The sequence below is a fragment of the Pezoporus wallicus genome, unplaced genomic scaffold (genome assembly GCF_028554395.1).
Source record: "Pezoporus wallicus isolate ANWC-B61680 ecotype Strahan unplaced genomic scaffold, APGP_CSIRO_Pwel_v1 contig_5879, whole genome shotgun sequence".
NCBI classification, from domain to species: Eukaryota; Metazoa; Chordata; class Aves; order Psittaciformes; family Psittacidae; genus Pezoporus; species Pezoporus wallicus.
Genome location: NW_026637549.1, coordinates 178,129 through 203,010, shown reverse-complemented (window position 1 = coordinate 203,010; position 24,882 = coordinate 178,129). Strand labels below are relative to the sequence as shown.

The following is a 24,882-nucleotide window of genomic DNA, read 5'->3' as shown; positions in this document are numbered from 1 at the left end:
AGAATATAGGATGAGATAAGAGACTCAGAGTATGTTTATGCTGCTGAAAGAGATGAGGCCAAGCTGCCTATAAGTAGCAGTTTCAGGTAGGTACCAAAAGCTGTGAAACTAGCAGCACAGACTTCAGCATTGCTGGGGTCTGTGCCCAAGGTTGGGCAGAGGTGCAGAGCCTGCCCTGGGACTCGTGGTGTTGGGCTGACTTGGCTGTTCCCGCCTGGCTTTACTTCAATAAAACTGCCTCACAACATTCTCCCCTTGTGCATCCACGCCTCTGGTGGCAGTGTAGGCATGCCATAGGAGCAAGTGCTAGGAACAGATAAGTGGCAGTGTTTACAGAGCCTTCACAAACCTAGATATTATTGTCTCCTTGGAGCTGAATTTGAACAGGGAATAATTTGAGATGCTTCTGCCACCATAGTTTCTTTTGGCTGTAGACACGCATTTCCGCAGGCAAGGGCCCATCCTAATTTATGATACCCCTTTTGGTAGCTCACTATCACTGAACTCTTTTGTAGTAATACTAATGAATAAATATGAAAGCATGTGGAGTTGTCTAGAAGGCTCCACACTATCCCAGTGGACAGTGACATACTGCCATATTCATATCCCAGGACTGCAATAATTTAATCAACTTCTGCATGTAGCTCTCTCCCTGGGGGAAAAGAAAAAAATCCACCTAGTAGAAAACAACATAGCACGAACTTCTGCTATGAAATCCATTGACCTGCTAACCTGATCTCTATTCTCTGGACAGATTTCCTGTTGAAGATTAAAACAGGTTCATGTTTTCACAAGTTATTTAAAAGGAACTCTAGTGCCCTGTTCCCAGTTTATTTTAAAAGTGCATAAAGCTTTGGAATGAGGACAGAGTTAACAAATCTTTTCCTCGAGCGCAGTGGAACATTTTTGTCACAAATCTAAAGCACATCTCTTCAAAGGCTGATTTCCAAGCGTGAAGCAGGAGTTTCTGCCCCAGGAAATTGAGGATCATCAGAAATCTTCCCCAGTTGTAAATTAAATTTTTTACCTCTGCCTTTCTCTAATGTAATCACCCTTAATGCACCTGAATATGGAGAGATTAATTAAACCCAATAATTAAACAAGAAAACCCCTGTAGCTTATTACCAACAAAAGCTGATTGTTACCCAGAATATACAGGTCATCCCATGAGAGGGAATGGGAAGAAAAGAGGAAGAACGCATGGCAGATCCTAGTAGCAGAGCTTAAGACTGCTGATATGTGCTCAGATATTTATGCTGGTTGTGGGGAGATCTACGTAGAGTTCCCAAGGAGGGGTGCACTTCTTGAGCTGGCTTCCTTGGGGAGTGTGGCAGATAACCACTTTGGAAGGCAGAGGTTGCCCCTAAGGTGTCTATTCTGAGATGTTCTTAATTTTGGAGTTTTTGGTGGATATATATAAGCTGTGATTAATCCTCTCTACAGAGTAATTTACCCAGTGGACAGCCAAATGTGCTGTTACAGAGAACTTCCTACAGGTTACATAGTTATACCTATCAAATCCTGTGCTTCTGTCCCAGATTGTTTTTTCCATTTATTAAGGAATACTAGTCATAAGCCTTAATGATTAAACCTTTTTTTAAGGCTTTTAATATTCAAACTATTTATTTTTTTAGATTTACTGATAGTAACAGCTGTCTAGAAATGTTTGTCTAAACAATTTATCGTTTGCTTTTTGGTGGGGTCAATTTTTCTTTCTTTTTTTTTTTTTTTCTCCTAGTTTCAGTATGTTTGATACACAATCAATATATTATCCACTGTGATTTTTTGTTTTGTTTTGTTTAGTCATAAAAGAAATTATCCCAAATTTTAATGGCCCTGTGGACAAATTTCCTTGCTTAGTCATCGATGTAAAATGGTGAGAAGAATGACTAAGTCCTTAAATTTCCTTTTTAAACTTTTTTCCTAAAATTGTCATCGAGAAGTTTGAAGTTTTTAACATTGAGAACAGCTCCATGACATTCACTTAGAGAAGATCTTTGAATTATGTAGTTTCTCGCATAAGTATAAATTCCAGTCTCAAAGGGTGTCAATTTAGTTTATTCAGTTCTATTATTTAAAACAAGAAGAAAGCCTTTATAAAGTTATGGTGCATCAGCACATGCACGTTCTGGTATTTTTTTTGTCCCATATTCTCCTCAGGTTTTATTTATTTCAGTATTTCTTTTAGTGAAGAAAATGCTGAGAAATCTCAGTGTAGTTCTTCTGACTTGGGAGGTAATTAGTGTAGCAACTCGGAAATATCAAGCCTAGCAGTTGGAAAAATTTAAGATCTGAAATTGCTTATAATCATGTAGTGAAGTTAAGGTACATGAAGAACAAAGTAAAAAATATATTTCAAAATTATGCTTGTATTTTAATTCTAAGTAACCATCATCAGTGATGTCACAGTCTTGCATTCTGATCAGTTTTTATTGGTGCTCATTGTTGCTGGTACTTCTCACTGTCATGAACCATGGTATCGATTAAAGGTTTTCTCAGATTGAAGTATTCTGCTTACGTATCGCAGTGGTTCTGTGATACATGTATTCTCAGTGTTTATTGATATACTCCATAGAAATAATTTGAGGAAGTGAATTTGATTAATTGCTTCTCTGAGGAATACAGTCCATATCTTTGTATTAAAATTTAAATTCATGTTTTACATGCCCCAGACTAATACACGTGGGAATAAAGTAGTCAGGAAGACAGTCCTGCTTTTGAGTTGTGTTGAATTCACTCCTTTAAAGGAGATATTTTCATCTTAGTAAGCAAATTTTCACGATTTCAGTGTATCGATGTTTACAGTTTATGTTTCTCAATTATGTTAATTTACATCAGTAAGCACCCTTTGCTAAGTTGAAAACGAGTGTGTACTACTAAAATAACTTTAAATACTGTGAAAAACAAGATGATGGTGTTATGTAAAATATGCAGTTTATGTAGGAAAAAGTTGTCGTGTTTTGTTACAGGAGCTCTCCCTTTTCATCTGTACCATTAATCTAGCAACAATTATAAATAATCATAATACTTCTCTATTTGTGAGTAAAGAAAAGAAAATGGTGATTTATTTGATGGGATTTTTTTCCCCCTCAAACTCTTCTGACTAAACTTTCAACTATGCAAATTTGGAGTATTTCTGACAGCGGAGACACTGTTTTCTGCAAAGTGTAAAAGGAATTGCAGGAATACCTAGGCAAATTGTCTTTATATCTGTACATAATGCCTGCATTTCCAAGAAATTTGAGATTGTTACCATGTTCTTGTTGGATAGTGTGGTGTTTTTTTTTTTTGGGGGGGGGGGGGGGTGTGTTTTGTTTTGTTTTTTTTTTTGTTTGTTTGTTTTTGGTTTGGTATTTTTTTTTGGTTCAGCTGTTTTGACAGTAGCAACCTTAGTGGAGAGACTATCATGGGGGTTGAAGAGCAGTTATGGTCCTTCGGTGCCCAGGAAATATTATGTACTTGATCCTAACAGCTTAATAGCAATTAAGTAGTGCATCATACCTTCAGAATTAGTGTTTCATAAATCTTAAAGTATTATCACAGCCTTCAACATGTGAAGGTTGAGTTGTTCTTCAGGTTTTGGTGGAATGTTGGCTTTTCCATTTTTTGCTAAACTAAAAAATGACATGGAGTTTTTGGAGGACAGGTGCTTTGGTGTCTTTAGTAAAAAGAATACACTTGCTTTCTGAAGTGGTTGCAAGGGCTCATAGAGAAAACTCTTTCTGATGTATTTGTCAGCATGTGGTATCTGACATGTAAAAATTCTCTTTTGGAAAATCCATGACGTAACCCGCGCTGAAATCACAGGATCCAGTTAACCATGCCAGAGGTGTAGGACCTAACTGAAAAAAATACCAAATACATTCTGTTCTTGAAAAGAGTAATTGCTTCAGCCTCCATAGCAATTAAGGTATAAAATACTCTGTGTTATTTATTCCTGTTGTTCAGACAAAAATCAGAAATCGGTCATATTGTGGAGAATTGTACTTTCTGTGGAAGGAAACTCATTTCCTTAGGGTTCGTGTTCTTCGTTTTCCTTCCCAAGCATATTGCAACAGAAAGTGGGAGAAGACTTGAAAGTCTTGGTCTTGTTTAGCATGGAAGATGCTTGCTTAAGATCAGAGTCACCTGCACCCCTTCAACCTTACCCTGTACCCCCTTTATGGAGTAATTGGCAATTAATGATGAAATTGTATGTGAGAAGTACATTTTGGAAGGGCTGGTAGAAAACAAAAAATGGCAGAATAATTCCAAAATCCAATTTCTAGGCTGGTTTAGGTTTCCCTGTTATGGTGAAGGTTGAAAAGTCCCTTAAGGCTTGAGTTGTCATGCTTTCAACACATGTCACCTGTGTTGAGTGTCATGCTTTCAGCTGGGGCAGTGAGGATGGACTGCAGATGAAGCCTGCCTGCCTTTCAGGAGGAAGTGGAGGTAGTTGGTGTGCTTGAGTAGCTTGGGTGTGTTTCCACAGGCCATGGTCGTCCTCTGAAATTGAATTTTGAAGCTGAACCCAGCATTGTTGATTGGTTTTGTGGGACTGAAAGTGAATTTTTTTTTCCCATACATTCCAAAACCTGCTTTTTCCTTGCAGAAGGGACTTTTTGAGGCATAATGAGATTATTTGAGTGTTGAAGTTGGTGGATAGGGGATGTGCTTCTGCATGTGTTTTGTGGTTTGTTTTTTTTTTTCCTCCATTGCGTATTCCTTTCTCTTTGCTCCTCAGCCTGGTTTCTGTAGAGCAACTGGCATGGGTAATTCCTAGAAATCTAAGTTTGTTAGCATTGTTGGTTGAATGTTAAGTAATCTGATTTGTAGAGTTTTTAAGAAAGCTTTGCTTCCTGTTTTGAGTATGTGTCCTGGTAGGAATCCTGATGGAACACTTCAGTTATCAAATCCAGAAAGACAGGTATGTTATAAAAGGGAGACTGGAATTTTAAGGCTTATTATAGTCAGTAGATAGAGCACAAAGATTTTCTTCTTTTTTCCTAATTCTGTTTGTGATGAAATGAATGGTTTATTCATGTGGTGTTTCTAATTTCTCTTATTTGTAAGGCCTGCTTTGTGTCTGGTTGAGAGGGCTGTGAATCTTGCCTAAGCATATACTAACAAAATGTGACCACCCATGTGAGTTTCCTGAGTTTCTACATCTTAAGGTCAAACATGCAAGAGAATTGGTGGAAGAGTTGCCTGTCTGACATCCTGTGTATTTTAACTGTATGCTGTAGTGTGTTCTTCAAAGTAATTTATCCCTGCATGAAGAGGTCAAATCCCTATTTGTATCTGTTTAGTGCTGCTGAGCTTTATTTTTCTCAGCAGCAAGCACATTTGATTAATGTTTCAGTTACAGATTCTCTTTTTCCTATGTGATAGTATAGTGTTACTGCATTCCTCTTCGTGTACTTATGTATTGGTTTCTCGCTGCATAACCTTTCTGGAGTACTGAAAGAACAAGTACAAAGGAATGCATTTAAATTAAAAGCTACTGAAAAACATAACATGAATTAAAATTTTCTTATACAGAAATGAAGATATTTATATAAGATATACGTGATCTTGAAATATTTACTATCAGAAATGGCATGCATCATATAACATGAATATGCATTGATGCTTTTGTCCTTAGTGTCTATATAATGGGCTTGATTTCCTATAGCTACTCTGTTATCTATATAAAATGGGAAGATGGCATTGTAAATGATTTAACTGTGAAAAGTAAAAGATGCAGGGAGCAGGGACCCTTCCTTATTTAGGACTCCCCTGAAGCAGAACTAAAAAATTAAGCCTCTATAAAGTTCCTTTCACTGAGATTTACCCATTCTGTTTCTGTATATTCCTCTATCACGTGCATTGAGGTGGTGTTCAGGACCTGACTGCAGTCCAAAGACCAGCTAACCATGCTCAGAGGGCTTCCTACCACCCTGTTACTGTTCCCAGATCAAACTTGGCAAATTAGTTACACTGGATTCCCCCCAGTCTTCCCTTTCAAATGAAGGACCTTGCATTTGGAGTATTTTACATGTAGCCTTAAACTCTGTTGTATCTTCCATGCAAACTCTGCTGGCTTAAACAAAGACTACATCTTTCCTGTGGACTACCATGCCTGCATTAATTTTTACCATTGCTCTCATCTCATTTGGGTCATGTACCTTTTCTTGCAGCACTGTTTGTAGGCAGCAGAGCCTGTGTGTCTGGTAAAGGGAAAGCGATATCTGAGGTGCTTATTTAGATCACAAGTTGGAGAAGGGAAAGTCAATGGGAAAACATCTGTTCCCACTGCTCATGTACTGTGTATACAACAAACCCTGTAGGCAGTTGTCAGGTACTGCATATGAATGGATTGATCAGTTTAGAGTGTGCAGCTGTTATTGCCATGCTAGCAATAGCAATGGTAAGCTGCTTACCAAAAATATTCATATTAAGTAACTGAGATAATCTCTAATGGTACAGCGTTCAGCAGTGTTAGCTTTTGCAGAAAATGAAGCTAATGTAGTTAAAAATACAAAAAGTAATATTGGAGGAAATCGTGGTAGAAAATTTTGGATCTGTTAAATCAATTACGCAGATATAAGAACATTTTCAATAAAACCTAATCAGTTGTCATTAGAATATGAGAAAAATAGGCCTTTCTGGAGAAATAAAACAGTCTTCAATACAATCTAATCAAGTGCCAGAAATGAAACATCTCTAATTTGATTAAAATGTCCTCATTGACCATAGTTATTTTCTTTTGTCATAAATCCGCAGTCTGACATTCTCAAGACAAAATGATAGCATTTCTTACTGCATATCACTTTTGGCTTTTGTAGTTATTGCCTTTTTTCTGACATTGATGTATGAGTTGCACAAATGATTTACCAGCAAGGGTCTGAGAGCAATGAAACTGAGAGCATGCTGAGACTGAGGTGTCCTCCTGAATTCCTTTTTCCAGGAATGGTACTCATAAATAAGATAGGAAAAAAAACCCCAAAAACAACCCACAAAAAAAAAACACAACAAAAAAAACCCCAACAAATTGCCAAACCCACCCCTTCCCCCCCCCCGACCAAGCCAAACAAAAAACCTCATGTCTATAAGCTTCTGTTCCTAGCTACTCTTTATTTTCCTTCCCCCAGCCCCTGTACTCCTTTTTCTCTCCTTTTCTAGTTGCCAAGATCTTCCTCCTTAGCACTCTTTCCATTACTGTGTAAGGCTCTTCTGGTCTGAATTTTTCCTTTTCTGTTTTTGTAGTTTGACCCTTGTAAATGACACATTGCTAGGCATATAAAAAGATTCCACTTCTGGTCTGAAATTAGCTTTTTAGTCTAAACTTGTCATCTGTGCAACCTCTGTAATCAATAGCAAAAGATAAATGCCACAAGAAGGTAATTCATCACCTTTTTAAGATTACGTTGAAACCAGAGGGATTAATTGCTGTCTGGGCCACCTGTCTCTTTCTGCTGATTAAAGAGTGTCCTAGATGACAATCTCGGTTGAGGTACCTGACTTTCAGATGGGTAAAATTAGATGAAAAGTATCCCACCTGTTGTGCAAGAAGTAGTGCTGGTAATGGATTGCCTTTGTAAGGTCTGCCCTACTGAGGCAGAAGCTGCATAAAATTGGATGAAATGGCACACACAGTTTGATATTTTATTCTTTTTTTTTTTAAACTGGACTAATTTGCAATGGTGCCAACAGTTATATTTGCTTTTTAGTAGTGACTTTAGCAATGTTGTGACATTCTTGAAATCAAACCCCTACTGCTTTGTTAGAATAGTTAATATTTATGGAGCTCTTGTGAATTTCTTGCCAAATTCCAGAATCCACTTTTTTTTTGATGTGGGGAGTTAGAAGCTTCAGAACACTTCTGAGAAGGACAAGCAGCGCTGTACGACAACATAATTGGATACAAAACCAGTTACATGAATCCAGTTTTAAAATTGTAGGCAACTAAGTTTAATGGTAGATAGTATTTACTGTTGCAGGGCTTGTTACTAAATTAGAAACATCCCCGCACAAGTTGTCCAGGTACAATTTGATCATAAAGAATCAATGACTTTATCAATGCCGCACACAAGCGGCATTTCCATAGGAAAACTGGTATTTGTACTTCTAATACTTGATTTTCTTTTGACAGTGCTGTAACTCGCCGCTGAAACAACACACTGGGAGCCGTTCATAGCATCAAATCTTCATCTACATGGACTGATGCCATCTTGCCAGCCTCCAAGCATGGAGAACTGAAGCTTTACGGAGTTTATGTCACCTGGTTCAAAGGGAATGTTTTCTGATATTTAGCGAAGACCCTTACTGTCATCATGATGAGCCAGGAGAAGTGGGTTAACCTGAGCCCTGGGGAGTTCTCTCAGCTTCAGAAATATGCAGAATGTAAGTGATTTTTAAAATATGCGCGTTTATGGCTAATATAAAATTAAGTATACTCTGAATGCATTTATTATTATTATTATATAGATGTTATTGTCAAGCAAGAGGTTAAATTATGGTTTATATATATGGTTATTAATCCAAAAAATACATTCTTTGAGGGGAAAAAAACCTCATCATTAACAATTTGTAGGTCACCAGACTGGGGTTTGTACTGAAGAAGGCTTTCTCAGTCAGGGAGGATATGGAGATTCCAGCAGAAGCACATCTGGGTGTTCAATATGAAGTTTTTTCTAATACTATAAACAATGTGAGGGAGTTGTCATGTGAAAGAGCAGAAACAAAAGGTATGTGCTTAGAGGGTGCTGTATAAGAGATAGTGTATATGAAAACTTAGTTTTAGGAGATGGTTTATGAAGCCTGATAACTTCCTAAATGTTCTTGACCTTTTCCAGTTAAGTTTTCATGTTGGTAAGTAATCTAAACATACTTTTTAAAACTGAGAAAATATCATATGATTTATGAATGTTGTTGATTTTGCCACCATCTGTGAGTCAGTTTGCCGAGGTGAAAGCCATCCAGTTGGCCCTGGACATTTGCTGAACGAGAAAAGTGGCCAGAACTTTATACTGACTCGTGGATGGTGGCACATGCCCTGTGGGGGTGGCTGCAGCAATGGAAGCAGAGCAACTGGCAACGCAGAGGTAAACCCATCTGGGTTGCTGCACTGTGGCAGGATATCGCCACGTGGGTGCAGAACCTGGTGGTGATGGTATACCATGTAGTTGCCCATGTACCCAAGAGTCGGGCCACTGAGGAACACCAGAACAACCAACAAGTGGATAAAGCGGCTAAGATTGAAGTGGCTCAGATGGACTTAGATTGGAGACATGTGCTTATAAGGTAAAATGAAGACTGGTGATTGCTTGTTGGGATTTTTTTGCCTGTAACATCACAGCATATACTTAACTGCATTTCAGTGTAGTCATCTAACAGAATAATCAAAAAATGATTATTAGAGTTTCAGCTTGATGTGAAGACTTCACTTCATAAATCTTACCTAAATTACAACATTGTTTTAACTTCCCACGGGGTCACAGCTTCCTTAGGGCATCCCCCTCTCTCCATGTGCTGAAGGTGGTTATCCGTTCCACCATGGGCCTCCATGGACTGCAGGGGCACAGCCCTCATCATGGTCTTTACCATGGGGGATAACTGCAGCACCTCTTCCCCTTACTTCTTCACTGACCGTGGTGGCTGCAGAGCTGTTTCTCTCAGCTATTATCACTCTTTGGCTACAGTTGCATCCAGAGTGCTGTCACTGTTGCTGGTAGGCTTGGCCTTGGCTAGTTGTGGGTCTGTGTTGCAGGTGGCTGGCATTTGCTCTATTGGGCACGGGTAGCTACTGGCATCTTCTCATAGAAGCTGTTTCTGCAGTCCCTCCACTACCAAAACCTTGCTACTCAAACCCAACAACAGGCTAAAATATGAAAAGAACTGTTCTCCTAAGTTCATTATACAAATATATATGGGATTACTTTTTAAACTGAGTCAATTCAAGCAGGTATTTGACAGTAAGATAAGACTGAAAGAAAGTAGTAGCACTTCAAACAGTAAGACGCACAGAAAGAATTTTTTCTCGTCTATTATTGTGCACACATTTTGGTGTGGAAATCAAAAGTAATAATACAGAAAGTAAAGAGAGGAAATTCTTAAACTGTTACAGAGGTGTATATTAGACTGATGTGAGCTCATGGGATAGAATTCAGAGTTCACACACCTCTGTATCACACTGTGGTGCTCAAATACTAAGTGCTGATGATTCACAGCATCTACTATTATTGATGCAAAACAGATACCTTTAACACATGTGCTGAGGTGCCTTGCACTAACCAGTAGGAATCTTTAAGCACTGGCTGTATTTTGCTTTCTGCTTCTCTTTGGTGTCTCGGTAAATTTGGTTAAGAAAGTTTGCCCGTTTAATTTTAGGAGAGGAGTCAATGTTCTGCATGTTGTGTGCCTATCCACCCAGAAAATATTCTTTTTAAAATGCACCTGTTTTGCGTTTATGTGTTTTGCATATTTGCTTGGTGGTCAGAAAAAACCTTCACAGTGCTCCCTTCTCAAGCTTAATTCCCTTCACCAAAGCTGGCTACAGAAGTGAGATGGTGTTTTGCTTGTGTGACCCCCAGCCACTGCCCTCCGCACAAGCACAAACCACCTTTCTGGTTTGACAGCCTTAGTTTTGATCCAGCATTGGAAGGGGTGGTAAGTCAGACTGTTCTGCTGCATAGCAGACAGGGCACACTTGTAGGAGTGAAGAAATTGGGTTTGAGTCTTCTGAGGTTTAAGCTCAATTTGAGCTTTCCCTTAACTAGAAGGCAGGCCTGTCTCATTTCCATGTGGTTTATGAAGATGACTGTTGCTGCCTGACTTGGCTGAAATCAGTCACATCTGCAAGGATTATGGTTTCTGCGAATAGCAGAGGAATGTGTCCACGCAGGTTCTAAGAGGAAAATCAAGTGTCTCTTCTTGAGACTGTAACAGAAGTCAGGAGGCAGCTATATGAGCTGCTTCTTTTCTGCATCAATTAATTTTGGTCATGTAAAGGAATTTTTAAACCATATTGAGATGCAGGCTGCAGAGATAATAAGCTTAAGTACTTCCAGAGTTAGATTTTATGTGCAGAACTGTAGCTGGGTGAGTGTGGACATTATAGGTACAGCCGTCCTGGGCTTAGAGGTCTGAATTTAGCCTAAATCTCCTTTTTAGTCACCAAAATAAGTGTATCTTTCCCTACATAAAGCCCATTAAACTCCTCATGTGGGTTCTACTGCCATGGTAGGGACATGTGCTTTCTACTTCCCGAGTGGAACACAGTTTGTTCCAGTTCATTGTGGTTCTGCTTTTAATTAATTACCTAATCTTCTGTCAGCTTGATGGTAGGCTGTCACTATTGCACAGTTAAACAGACAAGGCCTGCTCCTAGCTCTGTATGCAGATGCTGTCCTTGGTATGCCATTGAGGAGTTCCTGCCATGTGTCTTGTCTGCCTGTCATCTTCATCAGATACTTATGTTTCTTATTCTCTGCTTTATTCAAGTGTATTGTACAGTGGACGCAAACCATGAATGTAAAATTTCTTTCCTGAATACATACCAGGTTTCCCTGATTTCCACAGATGTAACTGAACAGCAAAGGAAAATGAGTTCTGTTGTTCCTAATCACAAAATACTTCTCTCTAAGCGATGCTCAGAAATTTACAGTAGTTGAATATCCAGTAAATTAATCCGAGGAGTGTCCATAATAAGAAATGTGTGTTTTTAAGTGAATTCAAAGACCGTATTTCCTAATACTTGGCTCTTTTCAGTTAATATGTGCATCTGTGGTTTTTGGAAGAACAATGATTTCCAAAGACAGTTCCTCTGTGTTGTCCTTAGTGGTCAAATTATAAATCTCCCCTCTCCTCTTGTTCTTGAGAGACAGTAGCAGAAAATAGATTGCATTAGATATTCCTGTGGTTTTAAAATGCCTCAGAAGAATCGGTGAAAAGAAGCAACCAAAATAACTGTTTTTTTTAATTATATAATATTAGTAATAACAATAATAACAATAAATAATTAGCCCACACCAAATCTTGAAGATTCATTGGAGATACATGCACTCAGAAAAAGAAGTTTGTTTTTTGTTTTTTTTTTTCTCCATTAGATTTTAGATTTTATAATTGACTCTGCCTGTGGGAAAGAAAGATGGAAAGGTGAAAAACTGTTTCTGCATAAAAATGTTTCTGCATAGGGTGAAGTGCACACAGGACTTTCCAGGCAGGGACAGTTTCTTCCAAACTGTATAGTACCAGTTATCTGCATCGTTCTGCTTTTTAAGTGAATGCTTAATCATTTTATTAAATAAAGTTGTTGTAGTCCAGATCATGTTAGTGGGAGCTTAGAAGGTCCTACTCCAAAAGCAAGTGAGAAAATATTGAAGAGATTAGAAACAGTAAAGCAGCACAGTTTCATGATTCAGCTAGGCTTTAAAAGACAGAAGAAAGGTCTGGCCTTCCCTTAGTAGGCAGAGAGAGGCAAAGGAAAAGACCTCTGAGCTCTGGCAGCATGTGCACTCTGGGGAAATAGCTTGGTTTTGTGTTGTCCTTTTGAGTTTGTCAACAAAATGTGCTCTGAGGAAAAAGCCTGAAAAAGACTTTTGGCAGTGATTTTTTTCCCAGGCTGGTGGAGGAGAACTTGGGCAGACTGTCACAGGCTGAAGATAGAAATAGATGTTGGAGAGCTACTGAAATGGCTATGAGAACAGGAACAGCATCAGCAGCTGCAGCATCTTTTGATGTAGCATCAATAGCTACCACAAGAACTAGTGTAAGAGTTTTGTAGGAGGATATGAAGGAGGAACTTGTGAGCACGGTCTTTCAAGAGAAACAGGAAGGTCAGCAAAACTTTTGGTCCAGAATGAAGTTGTCAGAGACTCTTGGGTCGGTTTGATTCTGTGGCCCTCACAGATGGAAAAGATTTTCTTTTACAATGAGTATGAATGATAACCTGTGGGGAGCTCCATACATATGGCAGCTGGTCACCAGCAGCTATGGGCCACATTACACAATCCCTCAAAGTCCCAGGCTTCTAGTGCCACATGGAATTGTGCTAATTTTAATGAGGAAATGGGCCTCATCAAAGAATGCAGATTGCTAAAACCAGCTATTTTTGTCTGTTCGGAAATTTGAGAGAAAAAAATTGCTGATGATTATTGGGAATAGTTTTACCCCAATTTTTGGATATTAGGAGTATGGTGTTTCTGGTGCTGTTGGTAAAGATGGAGGAAATTAAGTTCTCATAAAGTTTTGTCAGAGCCTGTCAAACTGGCTGAAAGATTGAGTCTGCCAGTGCTGTCTGTTCAATACCCATGCACTTGGAGAACTTCATGGAGAAAGATGATGAGTCTTGTGAGAGATCCCCTGTTTGCATTCAAGGCCTGTTGGGAATGGAGGAGCCAGAAAAAGTGGTCAGTTGATGATTCATGGAGTCTGAATCGTAATTCTGAGCCTATGACTGGGGACTAAAAATCTCTCTAATTGGTGTTCCACTCAAGTGTTTGGTGGGGCACTTGCTTCAGTTCTTCTAAGAGGTGAACTATGAACTATGCTTATTGGTACAACACTGTATTTTTTTATTTTATTTTTTTTTAAGAACTGTGAGTTTAAAATCCTCATGCACATTCCTGTGTTGTAACAATTTAGAGAAAATGGGATAGAAATATTATACCTGATAGGTTTAGGTTCTGGTCAGTTTTCTCGGTAAGAGAAACTGAACTCTGTCCAAAGGAAAGTGGTTATAAGCAGTTTGCATGATTGAAAATATTAGATCCATCTTTATGACTTGTGTTAGTCTGAAATCAAGAGAAGATGCAAAGATGTGAGTTTACTTTTTGTTTAACCAGACATAGTTGGGACTTGGCCTCTGAAGAGAGTTTTACAGAGGAAATTGTTGTGGGGGATGGAGAGCTGGGCACCAATGTCAGCTGCAGAAGTATTAGTGGATTTCTTTCCTTTCTCTCATCAGGAATTCTGTGTGAAGACTTGAAGAGAATGTCAGATAGGTATGATAAGCTGAGCATCTCTGAAGGAGAAAAGCTGATGAATATAGAGTCATGCAGCATAATCTGGATGTCTGAGATGGGCTAATGACTTACAGTGCTTACTGTTCCTGCTGTGGTGTAAGTCTTTAGTTTCTAGCAGATGGGATTTTACCCAAACGGCAGCCAGTTAGTTCTTCAGTTAACCTGTCTAGGGTAAACAGTGTCATATTGACTCTGTCCACAGCTGTAAGGAGGAACCTTCTCATAGCAGTCTGGTAGGATACTCAGGTGGATGCAGAACTTATTTCCTGTTTCCATGCCCATGCTGAAGAAGGGCGTCCAACTTATTTAAGGTACAGTGAGCTGTTTAGGGAAAGGGACAATGCAGAGTGCTGACTCCCTTTAAAGGGTCTGTCAAATTATTCAGGAATTACTTTATTTGCTGACAGAGGCAAATGTGTTTGAATCCTTTGAGTCCCTCTCAAGCTACTTCATATTCTAATTTAAAACAATCTTTTAGGAACTAATATCTTTCCTAGAACTTTATTTGAATTGTATGCAGTAGTGGCACAAAGTCAACTCGCATTGAGTGACTTTTTGAGTATTTTATTACAGTATTATGTTCATGACTTAGCTAATTTCAGGGATTCTCCCCTGTCTTCTGACTAGCAGAAACTATGCCAGCTGTAGGGAGACATGTTTTGAGAGGAAAATTGTGAATTTATATTAATCTGTGACTATCAGGTGGCAAAACTGGGACATACTTTGCTGTTTAGAGCATCCTTACTTATCTGCAGAACATAGGATGCTCCTAGAAATATCTGACTTGTTCAGGAGTTATGATATAAAGGGATTATAACCAGCAAAATGCTCTCTTATGGAAGAAATGTTAGAAGAATTAGAGAAGGAAAAAAATGATGCAGCTTATTAGGTAGTACCAAGTTGCACTGATCCCAGACTTCAGAAATAAAACACTGTTAGAAGAGGCTGTTGTTATGACAAACCCATCATTTAAGCATAGAGAGGCACTGGCCATGCTTGCTATGTGATGAATAGGACACTGTCCTGTCATCAGGAGCATTTGGTGGCCTGACTTAGAAGATGGTAATGTACTTGCAACCATCTTGCACATCTGATTCATCTGGGAGAATGGGGAGAGAAGGGAGTCACAACACCTGGAGAAGACTGTAATGTTTACTCAGTCTCATTGAGCAGTGAAACAGAATAGTTCAATACAATACAGATACTGAATTGGTTGTGTTGATACTGGATAGTGTTATTTTTTTAGGATAATCACATGGTTTTCTAGATTGTGCCACTAAGTTTCCAGTGCCTCTACTGAGGGTGTAGTGGCTGTTTAGGTATCTGGGGAATATAGGTTAGTCAGAGCTCTGGCGCTGCCAGTAGTTATCAGGACTTGTGTTAACTCTTAGACATGTAGATAGATCCATGGTTCTAATACAGTCAGACTCCCAGATGCTGGGCCTTTGTTGCAATACAAGGTAATTCACAGAATTGTAGAATGGTTTGGGTTTGAAGGGACTTTAAAGATTGTGTTTAAGCCTTTAGGGAAAAGCCAATAACTGTGTGTTTAAATTTTCAAGGACATCATTGCAAGAAGCAAATCTGAAGAGTTCTTTCAAAGTCCAAAATAGAAACCCCAGATCTCAAGTTTCTTTGTCTGTGGGATCCATGGTATGTGGTGGCTGGCTGCAGTACTTCCTGTCTTAGAATCCTGAAAGGCAAATGGTGTCATCTCACCTTGGTTTCTGTTTCCTCTGTCAAAAATAAAGATTACTTTCTAGAATTAAGTCTGCACAGATGAACACTGCCAGTTGTTAACAGTGTTGGAGCACCAGCTGTTACTGGCATTGAGCACATTTTGAGGTTATTACAGATCAGAATAAAATTACTGAATGTGTAAAATACTGTAAAATGTATAAACATTGATTACACCTTTTCTATACTTACTGTGTTTCTATGTATCTTAGTATTTCTTTTGAATTTGGTTGTTTCTATGGACATTTGCATGTAAACAGTGAGAAGCTCTTGTTTCTTATGAGTTCATCCCTTCCTATTGCGTATTCTCTATTATAAAGATTTGGGGAATAATTCAATTAGTTGCTGTGGAAATGAGCTGGATGTCAGAATTACAGTTCACCAAGCCTTGAAGAAACAAAATGAAGGGAGAATGGACTAATTGTGAGGACCATGTGACTGTGTCAGAATCTCAGCTCTCATTAAAAGCATGTATTTTTAGTCCTTGTGAAGAGCTTGAAAGTGTAATTCAAGTAATGACGATCCATGACTCATCAGACAAACTGGGGAAAAAAGAAAAGCTCTGAGAGAGAGAATGATCCTGCTTTGTTTTTATGGGATTGAAAATGAAAGAACCGGTAGCTTGTGGTAGGTCCCCTCAGCCCAGCAATGCTTTGTATGACTGAAGAGAGAAGGGGAAAGCTGCTTATTCAACTCATCCACTGAAAAAGAAAAAATGTGTTATTATTAGTGTTAGTGCTTATGCTGTTCTGCCCCTCCTGGATTTTTGAAGAAAGGCGAGCCAAAGCTACTTTCCTTGTTGCTCTTGCGAACAGGAGATTGGTTGCTCTTGATGGTTCAAATCAAAAATCAGAAGCCTCTTTGAGAGTGGGCTTAGTGCTGCCTGGTAGTGTCAGAAGGCCTCTCTCTGTGTGCCATTTGTTGGGGTCGAAGGGCCTTGGGTTGCATTCCTCTTTGTTGTTTTCTGCCAATTAAAAGAAGCAAAAATGTTAAATGTGCTTATAGTTATGTATGTTTTCATTCTTTTTTCAAGCACTAAAAATATATTGCTTTTTGTGTGGCTTTAGAGGATTTTTAGTGGGTGTTATGGAGTGTCACTGCATAGTTTTGTTGGCTGTATTGCAAAATGTTATGGCTTTTTGAGGACAGTACTGATAGCTGATTTGGTTTTAGAACTCTTAGTTTTGTGTGGTTTATAATTTTATTAAAGCAAGTATGGAATATTGAGAACTTGTGATTCCAATATAATTCTTGCGTAGTTTCTGAATATATAAATTCTTGGTTTTATTTTCAACATAAAAGGTTATAAATATTTTGCAATATTGAGACACTCAAATTAATTGTAGCAGAAATGATAGCTAGTGATAATGGATTTGTTTTGATGAATGTCTTTCCCAGAATTAACTGACCTAGCAGATGATGTTTGCATTCATGAAGGCATACCAAATAGCTTTAAAATGCTTTTTGAACTGTTGCTTGTTTGTTACAGGTTTTGGTTTAATTTGTTTGGGTGTTTTTTTTATGTGTTTGTATGTTGTTTTGGGTGTTTTTTTTTTGTTTGTTTGTTTGATTTTCAGTAGAGGCCTGTTTCTGCTTTTAATACATTGTTTATTTTTGAGATTCACTACAAAGATGGGACAGAATCTAGCATCTTTACCTGTATTAGAATAGATTAATTGCAGACCCTGTCAGGCATTGTTGACATCACTGCTTTGGTAGAAATCCTAGACTGTGTACAGTATAAGAGCCTATGTATTGTAGAGGTTGAAATAAATGGAAGTGAAAATTGTAGACAGTTATGAGAGGAGGACAGGAAAACAGTTTATAGACTACATACGTGTCCAAGTGCTGTATTGAATAGAGGCATTTCAGTTCTGGATAGGCTCTAAGAGTTTGAGATATTATTGAAGTGATACTAGAGATAAAGCAGATTGAAGAGATGCAAAGAAGAAGAGTGAGTGGCAAGGTAAGTACATTGCTCAAGTTTCAGCTAAGTTTACAGATAGATGGTAACTACCATTTTAGCAGCATGAGATAGGAATTCCTGTGATGAAAAAGAGGGGGAATTGAAAATTAAGCCATGGGAAAACAAAACGAGTGTCTTCAAATAAATTTGGAGTCTTAACTTTTGATAGACCAAAATTCATGAATCTGTGCTATTTTTGCAACTCATAGATAATGCATTAAATGATTTAAGGAAACAGAGAGAAAAACAAATCTCAGAAAGAGTTTAGGAATCAGAACAGCAGAGAGGAGCCAAGACAAAGCTCAGTACCTAAAGACCGATGTTTTTGAAATTCTTATGTGACACTCAGGTGTTTGGTCATTAAAAAAAAAAAGAAGAAAAACAGCCCAAACCCAAAACACCTCAACCCAAGCAAACAAACAAACAGAGAAGGGAGATTGAGAGGAATGACCTGGGGTAGAAGGAAAAGAATTCTTTTAGAACCTTAGTGGCTAAACAAATTTTACCTTGTAACAGTGATTTAAATTAATATTTTACCTTCTGTAGAGAGTCCTGTAGAAGTTTTTCTATAAATTACTTATTATTTGAATGTGTGAAAATGTCCACAAGTACTATTATTTTTGACTACTTACTTAGCTAATTTTGGCTGAGGGTGAGTCTAAAGAAGCACTCAAACTGGAATTTAAAATAAGCAACTTGCACTCCCTTTGGAGTGCTCTTATTCTAGAATAAATCAGAAATTATCATGAAGTCAGAATTATTTTGCAGAAAAGATGTTAGGTAATTAGGAATTAGCTAATAGTTAAAGGAATACTGATCTATTTCACATTCCTTTAAGCATAGATCCATATTTTTATATTTTGCTTCAGACAAAATGAATTTTGCATGTTGTCTTGCAGCTCATTATTTCATCTATGGTCTAATGTGACAGCTCCAAAGAGGGCCATGACATCTGCAAACCGTATATGACACTGTGATGTAATTTTAAATTATTGGTGCTTTAAGAGGATTCTGGGAGTTTTGAGATCCACAGGAAGAATGGCAAAATATAATTAAGTTGTCCCAAATGGTACAAAAGCACATTCTGAAGTATTTCCCAGTGTATCTAGGTGTTTAAAATTAAAGCATGCACTGAAGTTTTCCTGGGTTAGGTTTCAAGAAGCAAGTGCCAAAGTAGCACTTCCTTGTAGAGGTGGTGTAATGGCTGGCTACATAGGAGTACTACTGGGCTCTTCAAATTGCAAACTCTCCAAGACAGACTTTTAAGGTAAATACTTTCAGTTCTGTGTACGCATTGGAGCTTAAAGTTACACAGTCTCACATTTTAAAAAAATAAACGGAATAAATATACCTTAGGTTTCATGGGTTTCCTACCATTAATAGCTTCTATAAGAGCTGGAGTTTATTTTTTTTTTTCCCCCTCCTTTTTTTTTTCCATCCTCATTTTGGTATCTAGCCACAAAACCTGTGTAGCATCTTTGGCTAACAACACCCTGTTCCCTCCCATACCCTAACAAAACCAAAACACCCCCCCCCCCCAAACTAATCCAGTCATTTCAACAGTTTAGCATCCTGTCCCCGGGAGGCATGCATCTGAAAAGTTTTGTAAGGCTTCCAGGCACAAATATGTTAATCTTTATTCAGGGTCTATCTAGACATAAAAAGCAATACCACATTTTGCATAATTATGCATGATGGGTTATAATCACGTCTCCATTGAATTATTTTAGTGGAAGCTAGCAGTATGGTCTCTGCACTACAGAAAGCCTTCAGCTTGAAACTGAGTCAGACCTCATTCAGTGTTGTGTTGCTACGAGTGAATAAAGCTGAACAAACTGCTCTAAATAACTTGGGTTAATAATAGGGAACATATCATGTCACTGCATTTTTTTGACATGTTAAACTTGCCAGTTAAATGTGTACTTCAAATTTTATCCTGTAAGATGTTATTGTGTCATTTTATTCAATTGGAACGCTCACCTTAAATGTTACAGGTACAGAAAGTTGTTCTGTCCTATGTAGAATTTGTCATGTTCCGGTTTTCCTCCTCAGGAGTCATGTAGTACAACTAGGGATACACAAGAGTTCTATTCATATGGGTTTGCTGTTCATGCTGCCAGTGATGGAGAAATTGTGTTCACTTGCTGCTGGCTGCTACACAAATTGCAGTGCCAAAGAGTAGCAAGTGTGCTGTTCTGAGGTGGGGATTAAAGCAAGCTGTTAGGGTTTTTATCGTGATTAGTCCTATGTATAGCAGCAGGGGAGTTTTTATATATGCTTCTCTTACTCAAACTGCTAATGTATCACTATGACCTTGTCTGTAATAGCATTCTAGTGTTTTTAGGCCAAGTTTCTTACAGACCACATAGCTATACCTTTAACTTGTAAAACTAAAGAGTGGTAATAAGGAAGAAACATGCACCCAGAGTTTTCAAGTAGCTTTAGCTTAGAAGAGTTGATCATCTGCTTTGTTTTACAGACAGTGAAGCATCTCTGGGGATTTGATTTCTGTATTGTTTTTACTAAATGTCTGTGTTTATCTACTCAGTCTTTTTCATAAGCACTGTCTCAATGCCCTATTCTGTTTTGAGGAGTGGATTCTACCTCATTTTCTTTTTCCTTTTGTGAAAGAGGTAAAAATGCTTCCCATTTCTCCCACCTGTTTAATTCTTATAAAGCAATAATTGTAGTGTAAAAATGAAACTAATGGAAGAAATGGGAAGCATTTTCATCCCTTTCACAAAAGGTGAACAGAATTCTTCTTCATGTCAGTTTTTTTTATTATTTTCAATATGCATTACTTTCCTTAACCAGTTTTTAGTGTTAATAATCATGCAGAATACCAGTCTTGTCTGAATTTTCATGCAACAGCTCTTCACCGGGAGCGCTTCCCACTTTTACTGATACTGTCTTTCAATTTACTGTAAGTAATACTCTTACATAATGTAATTCTGAAAAAAATTGTTTTCTTCACATACATAACATTGTTTGTTTTTCTTCCCCCACTGTACATGATTAGTCTTTAGGTAAAAGGTCTAGTAGCTTATGCTGCGTAACTTCAGTGATCAATGGATCTTTTAATAGGGGGTACTCGCAGCCCTTGCTAAATGACCATCAGTATGTAGCTTTAGAGCTTGCTATTGGAGCTGAGATTTTTCAGACTACTTTTTTCATTGGCATCCAGTTGCATTTTGAAATTTTATGCTGTAATTTTTTTGACCTATTCTAATGATCACTTTAGGGGAATGAAAAATGTTCTGCTCTGATTCCATTTGCAGGTCTGGAAATGCAAATAGCATCTTAAAATTTCTAAGCATGTCCCCAGTTCTGCTTTTGGAGATTTGAAAAAAATGAGAAAATTATCTTAAATCTTTCTGACTCATGAAAACTACATTTTGGCGACATTAATTTGCACAGGGTACACACCACTGTTCTCTATGAATTTAACTATCAGTATTTCTTTTGAAGAAAACATCCCATTTAATTTTATCATGCTTTCTCTATTTTTATCCATAGGAAGAGCACAATAGTTTGTGGGCTTTTTTGTGGGTGTTTTTTTAATACATTAATCTTTTACCTTAAAAAATGGTGGAGATCAAGTACAAACATGGAGGGAGTAAACAAAGAGGCAGATAAGGTCTAGTATTTGTAAGCTATTTTTTTTTTTAATGAGAAGATTGCAAGTATGTAGCCATCAGGAATGAAAGATGAGTGGTTGGGAGGCACAGGTGAGAAAAGCAGTAGAAATTAAGAAGATTGAAGACATTTTAGATAAAATACAATAAAAGTAAAGGCAAAGAGGAAACAAAGCTTAATGGGAAGCAAGGTAGTATGCATGACATTATCAAGGGCTTATATGAGGGTTGGGTGAAGAGAGAAGCTAGAGAACTGGGAAGAAGGTGAGAGTAAAAATATAGACAGTATTCCTCTGGCAGAGGAATTAATTCATGTGTTCTCAGAAAGGTAGGAAATAATACTTAAAAAGTGTAGTTTTTGTTCTGTATTCAAATAGTACTGAGTCGCATGCAAGCTTTTAAACAACATGAATTATAGCTGTTCTGTTAAAAATTAAGTGGAAGTCAATTCTTCATCTTTGTAAAGTACTCAGTGCCTTCACAGGATACACAGCAGGCTGAATGGGAAGCCTTCATTCTGATTTTTCAGCTTTTATGTGGTTACAATTAACTCCAGATGATGCACATTTTTGCATTTGTGGGAAGGTTTCCAGGGAATGACTTGAATTCCGATACCAGGAAAGTGGTGTATTTTCTGTACACAGCATGTCCAGCATGGGCAGCCATGTTGCTTTGTTGAGCTGTTGAGAAGCTCTGGCTGCCTGCACACTGTCCTCCTCCTTATTTGTGTTCTTGGCAGGAGGTAGCAGCTACCCCTACCTATTTTAGATGGATGTCCCCATTTCCACCCCTTCCCTGCCAGAATTCATGTCCTCCCGCCATGTATCCACCATCCTCTTGCAGCAGTGCTGTATCCAGTCCCCATAGAAACAGCTTTCCACTTCTGCTTAAGGCCATCCTTATGATGCTGTTTGGCAAGGGAATGGATGCTCGTGAGTGAACCTGGGAACCTGCACAGAACCATAAAGGGGCTCTGTGGACAGGTCATGGATGCTGACTTGGATCTTCTTACACAGATAAAAGACTGATGCTTGGGAATTTCCCAGAGCATTAATATGCTTGTGCTGTACTTCACAATGTAGTGTAAAGACTGCTAAGCTAGAAATGAGCAGTTAGCTGGTGCAGCAGCACAGCTGGAGTCTATTTTCAGTTTATTTCAGGAGCTCTAGAATTCCTCCAGTGCCTGATTCAAGCTAATCAGAGTATCTTTACATAATAGCGCCATTTGTAGGCACACAAACCAACAAATTCTTTTGAAACAAAACATTGCAGTGTTCCTTTTGAAACATTTGGATGCTTGCAGAATTAAATTGAAATATTTTACTTGGGAGGAAAAAAAAAAAGCAAGTTATACCTTATTGTCAAAAAATATGAATATTTGGTTTATTGGACTATGTTATCTACTGAAGCGTTTGGTTTTCTTTTTAAGAAAGAAAATTTCTACTAAAATTTTATCAGTGTTTTCATAGGACGAAAGCAAATAGTTTGCACAGTCTTAAAAGTAACATTAAATGTAAGTAAAATCATTAAAGAGATTTCCTAATAGCCTTAAAATTTTGATTTGGGTGATCTGTTTCCTGAAGGCAACTTCAAAAATTTCAACCTTTACTTTGTTGTCTAAAGTTATCCTCCTTTGTTGTCCAAAGTTATCCTATCTAACCATTTTATTTATATACTTATCTTGGCTTTTTTTTTCTTTTGTGTTTTTTTTTTTTCCCCCAGATTTAAAAGTTAGAAGACACAGAAAAGGGGTGTAAATCATAGATTATTTTAGTGTGATTTATATGAATGCTTTCCCTGGTTTGCTATATGTGAGTGACACTAAACTTGAGATACTCTGATAAGAGTCTGGCATATTTCTTATTGGTGCAGATGGTTGTGCGTTACTACTTCAGGAGACTGGGTCTTTATTGTATGACTTATCTTGAAGCCATGATCTCATACATATTGAAAGCTAGTAAGTAATTTATTCTCTGTCATTTTTTTTTTTTAATGCATAGTCTGGGATAAGCTTTATTTTTGTAAGTGCAGATGATGTTAAAAAAATACTAAAAAAAAAACCCAAGTCATTGCTCTGGGAGAAACTTGAGCATAAATGTGGCCAGTTTTCTTACATGCCTAATCAGAGAACACCCAAGCTTAAAAAATTACGTTTTAAGAGAATTTCTCGTGGAAGAGAATGAACAACATATCAGGCTGGAACTGCAGAAGGTGTGGAACGGATCAGCTTGGATCATCCTAGGCATCAAGTAAAAATGACATATGTTTACTGTTAATTGTATTTGTTAGGGAAGCATGTTAACTGCTAAATAGTTATTATTCAGTAAATTCTGGTTTTATAGTTTATGTTTATCTGTACAGTGGTATTTAAAACATACTATACACTAATAAAGCATGGTATAACTGCTTAAAGAAAAACCATACTGTTCAGCTTGTCCTCATAGACATTAGAGTTTATTTTGATTTGAGGTGAAATGTCTTAGATCTTTTAATAAGATACTGTTTACTTCACATTGCACTTACTGCTGCTTGGCAGTAAGGACTTCTTACACTGCAGGTCTTCCAATTTCTTTTTTTCAAGAACAGAATCCTTGAGTCAAAATGTTCTAGAGCAGCGTTTTTACAACAGGTTTTCAAATGTTTTGCTTTTTCTAATTTTGAAACAGGATGTAACATGGGAAAGGAAAAGCCCAGCTTGAAAAGCAAGGGAAAAGTCTAAAATGTTTCCTTTACCATCCTTTGACAAAGAGCTGTAGTCTTGTTTTCTGGTTTTGTTTTGTTTTTTTTTTCCTTTGGACTTTCTGATGTTTTACAGTGAATCAACCAACTTTCCTTTTCATTGTCTTTTCCTGAAAGAAGGCAAGCTATGCCTAGTAAGCCTGATCTCCACAAGGAGTTCAGTCAAAAAGCTAACGGGTGGTTTACTCTTCCATTTATTTGGCATGTAACTACACTGGGACTGGAGTGTAGCTCCCTCTCACCTAGTCTGTTCCCCAGGTTTTTAAGTGAATCTGTTTATGATCATCCTTTTGTCCCTTTTTCTTTGCTTAAATCAAATTATTTTATTAACATATTACTGTATTTAAATACTTACAATAATCAGACGTTTAGAACTTTTGGAATGTTCAGCTGCGAGGTAATGATGAATACAGAAATTTGGGAAAAGTTAAGGTTCTGCTTGCAACTGCAGTTTCTTATTTCCAAATGCTGTAATAGTAATTTGTAGTGTTTTTTTGTTTTGTTTGTTTTTTTGTTGTTCTGTTGTGTTTTGTTGGTTTTGAGTTTTTTTTTTTTCCCTCCCCCCCTCCCCCATGTAGAGAGTGTGTGATGGAACATTTTTTCTTTGTCTTGTTCCTTTTATCCTTTTTTGTGATTAACTCTTTGTCCTCCTTTCCTTCTTGTGGCTTTTCTGCATGCTTTTGGTCTGTCAGATCATCTTTGCTGAAGTTGTCTTGATCTTAGATGCTCTGGAGAGTATCATTGTTAATCTTCCTAACTGAACAATATAAAATTAAATAAACAAACATGTCCTGTGTGAGCATACTGAGGTAGGATTGGA

At 37.7% G+C, this 24,882-nt stretch overlaps 1 protein-coding gene across 2 annotated transcripts in view; it reads left to right on the top strand.

The window, feature by feature from the left end:
• DGKB (diacylglycerol kinase beta) overlaps positions 1 to 24,882 on the top strand; it is a 206,011-nt gene that overhangs the window by 21,555 nt on the left and 159,574 nt on the right. For both annotated transcript variants that reach the window (XM_057406184.1, XM_057406185.1), the window contains exon 2: positions 8,114 to 8,364. In XM_057406184.1, the coding sequence (XP_057262167.1) occupies positions 8,295 to 8,364 (70 nt within the window). In that variant the 5' untranslated portion in view covers positions 8,114 to 8,294. The remainder of the gene's footprint in view (positions 1 to 8,113; positions 8,365 to 24,882) is intronic.